General features: G+C 36.9%; 3 protein-coding genes across 3 annotated transcripts; all 3 read right to left on the bottom strand.

Annotated features, from left to right (window-relative positions):
• Positions 1–258: 258 nt before the first annotated feature.
• Positions 259–5977, bottom strand: LOC107227945 (ribosome biogenesis protein BMS1 homolog). Its single transcript, XM_015669269.2, has one exon. It carries the CDS (start codon positions 5614–5616, stop codon positions 2032–2034), a length of 3585 nt encoding a protein of 1194 aa, XP_015524755.2. The 5' UTR covers positions 5617–5977; the 3' UTR covers positions 259–2031.
• A 285-nt stretch (positions 5978–6262) lies between these two features.
• LOC107227957 (adenylate kinase) lies at positions 6263–8877 on the bottom strand. Its single transcript, XM_015669287.2, has 4 exons — positions 8630–8877; positions 8233–8469; positions 7563–7730; positions 6263–7313 (listed from the first exon to the last, which is right to left on the bottom strand). The coding sequence occupies exons 1-4, from the start codon at positions 8732–8734 to the stop codon at positions 7068–7070; spliced, it is 756 nt and encodes a 251-aa protein (XP_015524773.1). The 5' UTR covers positions 8735–8877; the 3' UTR covers positions 6263–7067.
• Positions 8878–8937: 60 nt separating this feature from the next.
• Positions 8938–13465, bottom strand: LOC107227905. Its single transcript, XM_046731527.1, has 2 exons — positions 11110–13465; positions 8938–8997 (listed from the first exon to the last, which is right to left on the bottom strand). The coding sequence occupies exons 1-2, from the start codon at positions 13274–13276 to the stop codon at positions 8990–8992; spliced, it is 2175 nt and encodes a 724-aa protein (XP_046587483.1). The 5' UTR covers positions 13277–13465; the 3' UTR covers positions 8938–8989.
• Between the last annotated feature and the right edge of the window lie 557 nt (positions 13466–14022).

The raw sequence follows: 14022 nt of genomic DNA, 5'->3' as shown, positions 1-14022 counted from the left end.
ATTATTTCATTGGAGTGAGTTTGTTTTTTTTTTCCCACGATTTTAATAAATAAATACCGAAACACACACACATACACACACAAACACACATTCTCGTAGAATATGAACAAAATATTTATCATTTAATTTATTTCTCACAATAATGAAGAAATTGGAAATATTCAATAATAACAACAGATTCTCATCATTTTCATTTTGACATTGGAATGTAATATAATGCAAACTTGATACCTTGTGAAATCTATTATTCAGATTTACTTTTCTTTTCTTGTTCAAACGCCTTGTAGACACAAATGTCGCCTGTTACAATTTCATGCTGTGTATTTACGGAGCTGTTGCTTAATTGTATGCAAGTTGCCCTGTTCACATGTTCACTGTATTAATAACGAAAACGAAAAAGAACAAACATTTCTACAATATTAATGTGGCGTGGCATTGATATGTGTATTATACCCAGATTGTAATTATCAGATTATAATTATTTTCATTGTAAGAATATCGAGAAAGAGTGTTATATATCAGGGTGAAAAGCGAGATTGATTTTTTACTCGTTTGAAACATGCAGAGAATTTTTCTTTCTTAATAAAGGCGTAGGTTTCGATTTCGTCCTGTACGTCAGTTTTATTTTCGTTGCATTTTAATCGCAAGATAATATAGTTTATTTACATTGTGTTAAAACTATTACGAGCCAGAAATGAAATTTGTCAATTGGTATTCAGCACTTTTTCTCCCTATCCAAGCTTCTAGCTGTTACTGAAAAATTTTCATCGTTACCGATATGACTAACACTAGTATCGATGTAGAATATATTTTTTGTATTTTACCTCTACCCTGGCTGCATTGGACTGTATTATATTAATTGTATGTGGCATGCTGAGGGCGTGTACAAATGAATATTAAATAAATAGATATTGACAGTATAATTTTCACATTTTTTCGGTTCTCTAAATTATTGTTTCATGGATAATTGTATAGTATTATTATGGGAATAACAATTTATAACTAGGCTAAGTGTTGCTAATTAGAACTGTAGTTATTAATATACATCCACTTTGCTCAGCCCTCAGCTTAGCGGCGCAGTTTTCCTGCATACCAAATTTTCACCGATTTTTAAAAACACAATAATTAACTAAGTTTGTGAAAGAAAACAGCTATTCATAGTTTTAAGTCGCTAGAATCAATGCTTCAAGAGTTACTTCCGGAATACGGAAAAATGTATTTTCGAAATCTTTGATCCTACGATGTTCCAGATATCTTTTTCGAGTTCCAGAATATTTAATTGATCGAATAACGGTCTTACATATCAATTCTGAAACAAAAATCATTTCGGTTTTTTTTTTTAAATTTTCCGAAATTCCAAGTGATTTTAGAAAACGCTATATTTATTCGCTACATCATCGTCATACAATTTATACTTGTGATGTTGATCTTCACTGAATCCTATTACATTCAACAAAGAGAATCACATTTCACAGTCAAATGAACGGCCGTTCTTACGGTTTGTGAATGGTACGCATGGTGAATTTACCAGATTATTCATGTGAAAACCGTAGTCATCTGAAGAATCCGTAAAATCTAACGTCTTCTCTAGGCTTTTGAAATGAAAGAGGAAATGGATCGGGCCAGTTTTAATTACCATAGATATCATTATAAACACACACTATTGGGGAAAAAAAATGGATCAAAATAGGTCAATCTGAATTGCACTTGGACACAGTCCACACAGATTTATTGAAATACAAATTCATTATCGACGAAAAAAATAACTTAAAGATATATTGAGTGGAATTTGGAATAAGTGTTTTCAATATTTCGATTGACGGAAAATCACAACATATTGATCTGTACAGTGAATTCACCTAGATAACAGATGTTGAACACAAAAGTCAATAAGTTCACACTAGTAGGTGAACAAGATTAAAACAATTAATTTTGACTAAGGATAGAAAAAGGCAATTCAAAATAACGATCGAAAATATACATGGTTGTTGATAGAAGAAATAATATTACAGATATAATGAAACAGTAGTCTTAGTTTCTTTTATTTTTATTTTTAGCCTCCATTTTACTAAGTTTTCTGAACACTTCTTTCTTCAACTCTTTTTGCCTGCCCATTTTCCTTGCTTCTTCAATCTGCATTCGGGCTTGATGGGCCATAATCCTTCTGCTCATTGCTTCTTTCAGTTGATCCTGTTTATGGCTGTACGAAGTTCTAAGCATTTTCATTAGTTTGGCTACCTGTTCCTCCTTGGGCTCTCTAACGACAGCTGGTCGTCGATCTTCGAGTTTCGGTCTATGGTTTTTGATAACAGGTTGTAATTTTGGTTTGTCTTTGTATGGCAAACCCTTCTGCAGAGTTCGCGGTATGATCAGTGGTTTGAAAACTTTCGGATCTCTTTTGATCTGTATATAAAGTGAATCCGAATTAGGTTGAGCCCTTAAATTATTCTCCCTCTTGAGTTGACCAGTCGTCCTCATTCCTCGCCATTGATTCTTCTCACTCGGCGGCAGCAGCAGCGATGTAACGGGACTGTAAAACTTCGGTACATCTACCTTGTACCAGGTTCGACAAAACACAATGTCACTGAGCAACACCTTGTCTTCAAAGGTTGCACGAAAGGCACCCTGTGGTTTGGAACATGCCTTCTTTATCTGTCCACGAATGCCGGACACAGTCCGCAATTTGGCGCCTTCAAATTTGGCCACTTCCAAGCTGGAATTGAACATCCCCTTGATGAATGCTGTCTTCTTGTAAACCTTGAACGGGGCACCAGTCAACTTGAGCTTTTTGACGATATATGTGGATTTGTCAAGCTCGACTATCGAGCCGGTTGCCGCGATGCGAAATCCTGCTTGCCTGGCGGCTACGTCTTGCACCGCCAGAACTCCGGTGCCCTGAGGAGTTATAGGGCCCCAAAAATGAGCCATGCAAGTCACATGCTCGGGCGTGTACTTCAGCATCCTATGCTTCAGATTGTCTTCGAGCTTCGCATAGATGGGCAAAGCCTGGAACCGCCGCCATCCGACAGAGATAATCAGCGGGTCTTTGGTCTTCAGGATCTTCTTGTACCACCGGTGCTTTTTTATCCGAGTCTGCACAAACCCAATGTTCTCCTCGCCATGCAACAGTCCACCGACAATCAGCGGGTAGGTCGGGTCCAAATTCGTCACCAGCTCACAGGGCACCGAGTCCAACTCAACACGGACGTACATTCCAGGCCTGAAACCCTCGAGCTGGACCCTGATTTCGTCCGCAATGCCCTCAAACTCAGACTTGTTCAACTGCGCCTGCCTCTCGACTTCCGACTTTAACTCGTCGTAGTAGGACTTGTCTTCACCCTTGTCATACTCCGAGTCGAACTTCTCCTTAAGCTTCTGCTTCTTCTCAATCAGCTTTCGCCGCTCATCCGCCTCGCTGAATGTCATCTCTTCAGGAGCCTCAGCCTTGTGCTTTTCCCCGGTTTCTAGATCCTCGAAATCTCCGTACAAATCGTCGTCATCTTCCAGGTCGTCGAGCTTCAACAGCTCCTCGGCATCCTCGGATTCCTTCCATTTACCAGTCACAAAACGATTCGTTAGCAGATTGCGGTTTTCTTCCAATTCCCAATCCTTTGACAAATCTATGGAGTAAAACACGCTCTCCTCTTGATTCCGCAGTTCTCGTGCCTCCAGTTTCTGCCTCTCCTGCTTATTTACAATGCGAAAAATACCGCCAATATCTTCATTTTTTGAATCTTCATCCGAAAGCGATTCATCATCGACAGCTACGAAAGATTTGTCAAATTCGCCGTACACAATTTTCATTAAATTTTTTTGGGATCTCAGCCGGTCTGTAAATGCTTCGCTTGCCTTTTCCGTCAGATTTGACTTCCATTGTAACTCATCCTCCACATGAACATCATCGTTCGAATTTAGCTCAGAATCATTATCATCACTCTCCTCGTCAAAACTTTCATTTTCGCTGAGATCAGCCTCTGATCTGTCGTCCCGATTTTTTTTATTACTGTCCAGCATACTCAATGCCTGAGAGATTTTATCCTTTATATGACTATCGGGATTACTGCTAAGTCCGCGATATATTTGCTCACAATCAGTTATAGCCTGATCTTTGTTCTTAATGAATTTCACTGATACATTTCCATCTTCGTCTTCAATTTTTTTTCTTTTACAAATAATCCCGTCATCTGCCTCTGAACAGATTCTTTTACTCCTCTCATTACTTTCCAGTTCATCTCCATCCGAATCATAATTTTGCTTACCGAAATCCACCTCATCGTCGCTGTCTTCTTCGTCGTTAGGTAGCTCGTTCATCTCGTCGTCGAATACTACTTTGCGCCTGATCCTTTGTTCTTCGATAACTGATTTACTCTTCAAATCAGTATTGAACTCTTCTTCGACATCTTCTGATCTAATCAATGCCGTGCCGCTGAAAATTTGCATTTCGCTACGACGCAACTTGGTGTCAATGGTTTCCTGCGTTTCCATCAGATTACCAACCAGACTTGGATCCTCTCCCTCCTTCTCTTGATGAGAGTGGCTCCCTCCCAATTCCACATAGACGGCATCCTTATCGTAGACGATACCGCCAACTCCCGAAAATGGAGCATAGATTAGTCTCTCCTTTTCAACGAGAGAGCGTTTCTTTATTTGATCAGGCAGCGGACAAGGATCAGGCAAGAAACTGACATCCTTGATTTTGAGGTCTCCGCAGCCAGGAATATGTACAGAAGTTTCCTTGTTCAGGGGAACACCGCGCACGTATCCATAGAGACTGATGGTTCTGTCAACTTTTGTATTTTGTCTGATGGATTCTGGAGGAGTGAGATCCTCTATCCTGTCTGCCAGAAGGTACGGATGCGTGGTCCGCCAAGTCAAAGGCCTGAACTTGATCACTGATATGAAACGAGCTAGATTCTTCACTTCATTGCGGAGATACTCGTCATGCAGAAGTCCAGATAAATAGAATAGCTTGGCTCCAGCGTAAACTTCAGTCCAAAATCTGTGCTTCAGTGTTTTTTTGATCTTTCTCAACTGCTTGGTATTCTTTATGAGGTCCAGATGCGTCAGCACACCCATTATTCTCGGCATACCATGCACCTGGCATATGTTTAGAAACTCAAATATCTCCATTTCAAAACCAAACGACGCATCCACCAGGAGCAAAACCAAATCAGCTACTTTTGCTATGTCAATCATGCTATTGATGTCGTTGTTGCATTCAATGAATGTTATGCGACGTTTTTTACCAGAAACAACAGTTACTGGCCCAAGAATATTCGACAGTGGCTGCCTAGCAAAGCTCTTTATTAGACATTGCATTAGCATTGATTTGCCCACTTTTGGAGGACCAACTAGAGCCACTAAGACTGGCGGTGGTTCCAGAGGCGTTCTATCCACCAACGGTATATGCTGTTTTTTTGTTTCAAGGTCTTGTTTACGTCTGAAACCACGCTCAGCTCTTATGGCCGAATTGAATGTGAAAGCTTTTGGGTTCTTTTGCTTGTCTGTCAACTCTTGGACATGTTCATTTTTGTTTTTCTTCTTCTCTGCCTTTCGCCCCGCGTTGCGATCACGATGCGACTTATGCTTAACCCCTCCTTCGTCAATTCCAGACATCTTTACTTACGGTTTAGTCATTAACAATTAACCGGAATCTTATTTATCATTTCATAAGATTTGAGGCATAACATAACCATAAAATTTATTTTAACCATAAAACGTACTAAACATAATATATTTTACGTTAATTTCTTGACAGTTTGTGAAGGTTGTAGAATTATTTGTGGCAATTTACCAACTGTTGATGATTGAACGTGTTATTCAACATTATTTTTCAAAGTTTAAAATACTTTACACGTAACCTCACAACTCAACGCGGTGCCACACGATGCCGTTCAGTGCTGTTCAGTGATATAATGTGTGTGAAGCACATGTTGGGCACGTTGATGAGCGCAAATAATCAGTGCTGCCATGTGGCAAAACTACAGACCCTACTTTAGCTACACGGATCTGAACGGCTAAGAGTTGTTTGTTTACACCTTAGAGCATATACTATGGAGAAAGCATGGTATACCCTTTCGTGTAAGTGGAAAACGGCTCAGAGTGGGGAATAGTAAGACGAGTACTTTTCTCTGCCTCGCACGCTCGTGATTGGTTGCCGTAGAGAGGATTACTCGTCTTACTATGGGTATGATCCGATATACACTCTGCTGCGAGCACTGCTCAGTGCTCTTACTGGGGAGAAATTCGTTCCGTCGCAACGTATATTTAAGGCAAAGAATTTATTTGTAATACATTGATCAAATACAATTGATAAAATTTAGGATATACATAAACAAACAGTACAATTTATGCAAATTCAACAAATTCCGTGATTATTGTTTGTGATTAACGATACGACCGATACGTTTAGTAACGGTGATTATGTGCGTAATTTGTTCCAGTAATGATTAGATATCATGAGTGCCTTTAAACGTTCTCTGAGACATTTTCAGAAAAGAATATCTATATTTTTCGTTTTCAAACGTCACGTAGTTACCTTTACATGTATAAAATTATACTAAACAGATTCTACAATTATTATAATTTGGGTTACAACCTTTCGACTGCAGTTGAGAAAGCGTTAAATATTTTTGTAATTTTTCGGAAATCTGATGCTCGGGCATGGTTATTGTTGGGCGAAGTATCGTGCCACGAATATATCTTCAAAATACAAATGAACGAACGACAGTTTTGATTAAAAGCGTCAACCAATAAAGGAAAGCAACCTCATTTATGAAACGTTTGCCACAAACTTCGTTCTGTATGTTTCACACGATATGTATATTACATTTACTTAAGTTATGGCGAACAGGTTGTATAAGTAATTTCGTCACTGAATCGGTGTCCGATAATTACAACTTATTCCTACCAAAGCCAAATCGAACTTTCATATCTGAAATTGATTGATAACGATAATGTTCTTAACAATAATTAGTGACGCAATTGACGATAGTGTTCGAGCATCACATGATTCGATGATATATTGCTTGCATTTATGCATAACGTAACAACAGCGAACGGGATGCCTAGAAGAAGTTACTGAAGAATCCTTTGCTTTTTTTCGCTTTTTCAACCGCCGTCGCTTGACGGAAAATCGAATCTATATCTTTGAATACGTCTGCGCTGGACTTGGCTGCATTTACATGGTAATGAATACCACGTAATGCGTAATAATCGACCAATGGTGCAGTCTGGGTGTGATAAGTGGCCAATCTCTTCTTTAAAGTGTCTGCATTGTCATCCGATCTTCTAATCAAAGCTTCTCCAGTAATCTGTTGACAACATCAATAGGGTAATCAATGAAAAGAGCAGTTACCAGTTCAGATATTGATCAATTTACCATAATCCCAAGTTTTCGCATTTCTCTTAAGTGGAACAATAAAACAAAATTTCATTTCATCATTTTACCAATAGCAAGCAAGCGTTTTCAAATTCTGGTCATTTTCTATTGCAATTCCTCCATTTAATGGATTATTGGAATAATCCGTCTTGTATTAAGCTAAAATGCGAATTATCCTTACATCATCCTTCATCGGAGCCTTTGGTGGCGAAAATTCTTCATGATAAGATCGCCCACTGGATGGATGGATTAGACGACCAGTTATTCTGCGCACAAGCAAGTTATCATCTATTCCAAATTCGATAACTGCGTCGAGCTTCGTTTTTCGTTTTTCCAGGATATTGTCCAGCTAATAAAATTAATGTAATTGTGAAAATGGCTGATTGTACAGAGCCTTGGTTTCCTGGTGGTCAAAATGTTACTGATTATTTTTCAACAGGATTCTGATAAATTTTAAAATTTCTAGCATATTGCAAAAAATGTTTTGTAAGCTCGGTTTAGTTCTTACTATATTCTTACATCACTTTCATGTAATTTGAACACAATTTGCACAGCTTTGAACAAGTTTTTTGGAACCACAAACTTTGTATAAAACTTATATTCAACCTGTGAGAATAAATCTAGAAAACATTCTGCCAAATTTCATATCAAATATCTGCAAATAATCCGCATTGCGCAAAAGTAGTTGGAATGAAATCAGAGCTCATTAGAGTTCATAAGACATTTTTCACAATATTTAAACTAGTTATTGAACCTTAATCAGATGTATTTATACATAGAAGAGATTTACTTAAAGTAAAGAAAAGATTTAAATATCTTGTTCAGAGCAAACAAGCATGTTTGTAAATTACTTTTTCTGCCTGTTGTACACTGCGTGGAAATCCATCTAGCAAGAAGCCTCGCTGACACTCAGGTTTGTTTAGATTGCTGTCAATCATGTCGACTACAAGATCATCACTGACAAGTTTTCCTTGTTCCATAACTGCCTTGAGCTGAGCTCCCAAAGGAGAGCCAGAAGCAATTTCAGCTCTCAACATATCACCAGTCGAGAGATGGCACACACAGTACCTTTCCTTCAAGGCCACCGCCTGTGATACCGAAAAGAAAATTGCATTGTGTTGCACCAGGACAATGTGGAATGGTACTTGTATGTATGGTCTTCAAGAAATCATCACGTAATTTTGAACATGAATGAGAATAGACGAATAAAAGCGGCGACCTGCATAGTGCATATGGCCTATTGCATACCTGAGTCCCTTTACCGCTTCCCGGTGGCCCGAGAAGGACAGCATTTACACCTTTAGTTGGAACGGCGATGTCTTCTTTCAGTGCAGCTGCTCTTGCAGGTGGCATGATTGACGGGAATCGTTATTAAATGATGAATAGCGAGTAAAAGAAGCTCAAAAGAGACCGATAACTTTCCCGGAGCGAGTGCAGGGGCGACTGGATTACAAGGTCATAACACTCGCGCCATTGGAATGTGCACGTCCAATCAAGGAATCCACAATCTAACGTGGCATTTCACCACAGATTGTGTTAAGCGCTTGAGAATAACAACTTGTAGTAACATTTCCCCTTATACTTTTGCCCCTAAATATACTAGAGTGTCTACACCACTGAAATATAATCACTGGAATGATCGCTATAGGTTGGTGGGGGTTCCGGAGACAGAGATAGCATGGAAGGGAAGTATCTTCTTCTACTGGCTACTGCGCATGCATGGGTAAGTCTAGGCAAAAATGAAATGAAATTGATTTACAAACGAAGACGCATGCAAAGAGGTGCACAGGCTTACTGACAGACTGTATCGGTGCGAGAGAGACGATACTTCCCTGCTATGCTATCTCTCTCTCCGGAAAGTCAGCTATATTTCTAGGCATACAAGTGATAGTGCCAGTATTATTAGGCTGGGATTTCGTGGGCAGCACAAAATTGGGAGCAGTAGCAATTCACTGAAAGTTACTAGCACTTCCGGCGGAAGTTTTTGCTGCTTGAAGTTTATTCATCCAAACAGTAGAGCAGCAAACGCAAAACATTTAGGCCGTGTTCGTAAATTGACTGACAGTACTGAAAATTCCCTAGGACAGAGTCAGAGCTATTCGCGAACTTGGAAGCGCAAAAGAGATAAAGGATTGCTGACAGTACTGTCAGTCAATTTTCGAACACGGCCTTAATAAGCAGCGCTGCTGCTGCATCAAACCACTAGACAGATGCTTGTCTGTAGTGGTATGTACACTTGTGAACAATGAATCTGAGGGCTAATTTTTCACACTAGATGGTTATGTTGTCAACACAGAGAAACTTACAGCGCCATAGTTGGCTGAGCGCGAAACAAACTCAAACTCAATCACAATAAACATAACATAACCCATGAGCGTCAGAATATGTGTCAATCCAATGAGTCATTATCCTAAACTTTTCTTAATTAACTTTAAAATCATAGAAAATACTGTAGTAAAAGAAAGTTTTCTTGTTCGTGTAAAACTCAACACAATGGATTCTCTGAAAAGCTTTCGAGTATACTATATTTTTAATTTGTAGAATAAGATTTTTTCCTTCTTGCATGTTTCGCCTAAAAAGGACATATTTTAGACTTCTTTGTTGAAATAAAACAGAAACAAAGGTGCTGTTTATTGCAGCTTTTGGGTAATTTAATGGTAAAAAATTTAGAGAGAAGTTTTATACACAATCACTGATATTTTCCCTTAAGTTGACGCCATTGGCTGAACGGATACATCCGAGTAGCACATCCTTTACTTTGTGGGTATACTGATTATGGTGCACTGACTGTATTTGTTTAGGGGATAAATCTCTTGAGCTGCAAAAGCTTCCTGCTACTGGGTCTGAAATTTTATCATCTTATTTGTTCTTACTTTGGTTAGTGATACCCTTCCGGGCTTTTCTCTTAACTTTAGAACCGCCTTGTTGTAAACTATCTAAATTTTGTTCTTGCTTCGTTCTATCGAATAAATTACTCAGTTTAGAACTTGCATCGTTTGTTTTGTCTTCTTCTATCCCACTAATGCCTATAGCTGCCTTATACAATATACTGAGTAACTTACTCGGCTTATGATTTGCGTTGATAAGATCACTAAAATAATGTGTTTTATTTCCTTTAACATCAAAACAAAGATCATGTAATTTTTCAAATATAAGACGAATATTAAGTCCTACTCTATCTAATACCTTAGATAAATTTTTTGGCGTAAAGAGTTTTTTCTCAGCTAAGAAGTGGTTTAAATAATTTTCTTTGTTAAAACAAGATTTATGAAAATCTCTTAAAATATAAGAGGCATTATTTCCTGCCATGGATAATATACCGGATAAATAACTCGGCTTAAAACCTGCCTTATAGAAATCATCTAAAACCTGTGTTTTGTTTCCTGTCTCATCAAAACAAACATCATGAAAATCTTCTAAAGCAGAACAAATCTTAGCTCTTGCTCCGTGCAATATCTTAGATAAATTTTTCGGCGTGAAACCTTCTTTTAAGAAATGATTTAAATACTTTTTTGTTTCACCTATAAAACAAAAATCATGAAATTTTTCTAAACTATCTGCTGCTGCAGCCAATGCACTGCATAAATCATCCAGACTAAAATCTGCATTATAGAAATCATCTAAAAGTTTTGTTTTTTCTCTTTTTTCATTGAAACAAACACTGTGCAATCTTTTTAAAATAGAAGAAGCACGAATTCCTGCTCCACATAACACACAGGATAAGTTACCTGGCCTAAAACCTGCATTATAGAAATCATCTAAAAGTTCTGTTCTTTTTCCTTTGTCATTAAAACAAACACTGTGTAATTTTTTAAAAGCATCTTTAGTCTTAGCTCCTGCTCCACTTAATATACCAGATAAGTTGTGCGGCGTAAAACTTTCTTCCTTATCTTTTTTCTCAATAAAATGCTTTAAATGTCGTGTTTTTTTTCCTTGCTCATCAACAAAAGTATTATATAGTTCTTTAAAAGCCTTTGTAGCATTAGTTCCTGCTCCATGCAGAATACTGGACATATTAGTTAGATTTATTCCTTCTTCTTCTAGAGTTTTTAAATTTTGTGTTTTAGTGCCTTCTGCATCAAACCAAAAATCATACAAGTCTTTAAAGGCTTTCGGAGCGTTAGCTCCTGCTCCACTTAAAATACTGGATATACTAGCTAGATTTATCCCTTCTTTTTCTAGAATTTTTAAATATCGAGTTTGATTTTCTTCTACACCGAACCAAAGATTATGTAAGCCTTTAAAAGCGTTTGCAGCTTTAGCTCCTGATCCACTTAAAACACTTGATATATTGGATAGATTTATTCCCTCTTCTTCTAGAGTTTTTAAATATTGTGTTTTATTTCCTTCTCCATCGAACCAAAGAGCGTATAAGTCTTTAAAAGCTTTTGCAGCATTAATTCCTGCTCCATTCAAAATACTAGACATATTAGATATATTTACTCCTTCTTCTTCTAGAGTTTTTAAATATTGAGTTTTATTTCCTTCTTCATCGAACCAAAGATCGTATAATTCTTTAAAGGCTTTAGGAGCTTTAGCTCCCGATCCACCTAAAATACTGGACATATTAGATAGATTTATTCCTTCTTCTTCTAGAGTTTTTAAATATTGAGTTTTATTTCCTTCTCCATCGAACCAAAGATCATATAAGTCTTTAAAAGCTTTAGAAGCTTTAGCTCCCGCTCCGTCTAAAATACTGGATATATTAGCTAGATTTATCCCTTTTTCTTCTAGAGCCTTTAAATATTGTTTTTTTCCTTGCTTATCAAAAAAAGTATTATATAGTTCCTTAAAAGCGTTTGCAGCATTAGTTCCTACTCCGTTCAAAATACTGGACATATTAACTAAATTTATTCCTTCTTCTTCTAGAGTTTTTAAATATTGAGTTTTATTTCCTTTTCCATCGAACCAAAGATCGTATAATTCTTTAAAGGTTTTAGAAGCATTAGCTCCCGATCCGCCTAAAATACTGGACATATTAGATAGATTTATTCCTTCTTCTTCTAGAGTTTTTAAATATTGAGTTTTATTTCCTTCTTCATCGAACCAAAGATCGTATAATTCTTTAAAGGCTTTAGGAGCTTTAGCTCCCGATCCACCTAAAATACTGGACATATTAGATAGATTTATTCCTTCTTCTTCTAGAGTTTTTAAATATTGAGTTTTATTTCCTTCGACATCGAACCAAAGATCATATAAATCTTTAAAAGCGTTTGCAGCAGCATTAGCTCCTATTCCATGCAAAATATTGGACATATTAGCTAGATTTATTCCTTCTTCTTCTAGAGTTTTTAAATATTGAGTTTTATTTCCTTCTCTATCAAACCAAAGGTCATATAAGTCTTTAAAAGCTTTTGCAGCATTAGCTCCTGCTCTGCCTAAAATACTGGACATATTAGATAGATTTATTCCTTCTTCTTCTAGAGTTTTTAAATACTGTGTTTTGTTTTCTTCTGCATCAAACAAAAGGTCATATAAGTCTTTAAAAGCTTTAGAAGCATTAGCTCCTGCTCTGCCTAAAATACTGAATATATTAGTTAAATTTACTCCTTCTTTTTTCAGAATTTCTAGATATCTTCTTCCTTCTCCATTAATTAAAAAATCTAAGAACTTATTAAACCTAGGTGTATCTTCTCTGCCCGCAACACTTTTAGCAAATTTTCTTTCTTCGTGAAACAAATTCTGTCTAGGTTCATCTTGTAAATCACTAGGAAATACTGAATCTTTATTACTAGTAACATTTATATCCACGCGCAGCTTCTTTGATACTGTATCATCTTTGTCTGCAACAGAACGCTTCCGTTTTTTACTCATTTTACGATCTGCTTTACCTGAACTCATTGAATGACCACTTTGTTCGTGTGAGGAATTTTTAACATTTTTTGATGGTAACATAAAAATCTCTTATTATCACAGATAGTATAACAACCGGAATGATTAACAAAACAAGTTATTTTTTACGACTGATAAGGTTATTTTATTGGTGCGTATTTTTATGGTTTTTATCACTAAATACTATGACCACTTTTGCTTAATTAAGAATAATAACCGTGAGATTTTATTTTCAAAATCGGTAGATCTACCTTCTTTTACCACCTTCTTATTTTTCCATTAAGCGTTGCACTTTTTTATCTTGCCAATAATTATTACCTCTCTGCAATTTTTCTTCCTCGACAATCTTGCTGGATGGACTCGTTGTTTCAGAAGATTGACAAAGTTTTCCAGGTTCTTTAAAATACCCTTGTCCTATGGCTTCATTAACTGATAAACTTTCTAGTAAGCAATTCTTTCCTATTTCTTCGTTACAATTTTTAATCGCTCCAGCAGACCTTACTTCTACCCTTATTAGGTCTTTATTTCGCATATCAGGATTCAATCTAACTTCTAATTCTCCTTCACTGGTATTAAAAGTCAATGCTATATCACTATTATCCGCAAGGTCTGTGTAATTCCTTTTTTCCCCTATGCTTTCAACTCTTACTGTACTTTCTCCAATGTTTAGTATGCCGACTCTTAAATTTAAATCTTTAGCTTTTTCACTGTTTAGGATTTTTATAACTTCAATAACACTATCTTCTGGATATTCTATATGAAAATATCCATTATCTATCTCTACTTCTAATTCATCCTTTTGGGTTTGC

The sequence above is a fragment of the Neodiprion lecontei genome, chromosome 2 (genome assembly GCF_021901455.1).
Source record: "Neodiprion lecontei isolate iyNeoLeco1 chromosome 2, iyNeoLeco1.1, whole genome shotgun sequence".
Lineage (NCBI taxonomy): Eukaryota > Metazoa > Arthropoda > Insecta > Hymenoptera > Diprionidae > Neodiprion > Neodiprion lecontei.
The sequence above is the reverse complement of the archived record's forward strand: the minus strand, read 5'-3'. Positions and strand labels throughout refer to the sequence as shown.

What these genes read in the sequence shown, in the direction of transcription:
- LOC107227905 (XM_046731527.1), bottom strand. Translation starts at nt 13,276, where the DNA reads ATGTTACCATCAAAAAATGTTAAAAATTCCTCACACGAACAAAGTGGT.
- LOC107227957 (XM_015669287.2), bottom strand. Translation starts at nt 8,734, where the DNA reads ATGCCACCTGCAAGAGCAGCTGCACTGAAAGAAGACATCGCCGTTCCA. An exon ending in GAAGCGGTAAAGGGACTCAG is followed by an intron (nt 8,470 to 8,629) that starts GTATGCAATAGG and finishes TCGGTATCACAG; the next exon opens with GCGGTGGCCTTGAAGGAAAG. An exon ending in GTGTACAACAGGCAGAAAAA is followed by an intron (nt 7,731 to 8,232) that starts GTAATTTACAAA and finishes TAATTTTATTAG; the next exon opens with CTGGACAATATCCTGGAAAA.
- LOC107227945 (XM_015669269.2), bottom strand. Translation starts at nt 5,616, where the DNA reads ATGTCTGGAATTGACGAAGGAGGGGTTAAGCATAAGTCGCATCGTGAT.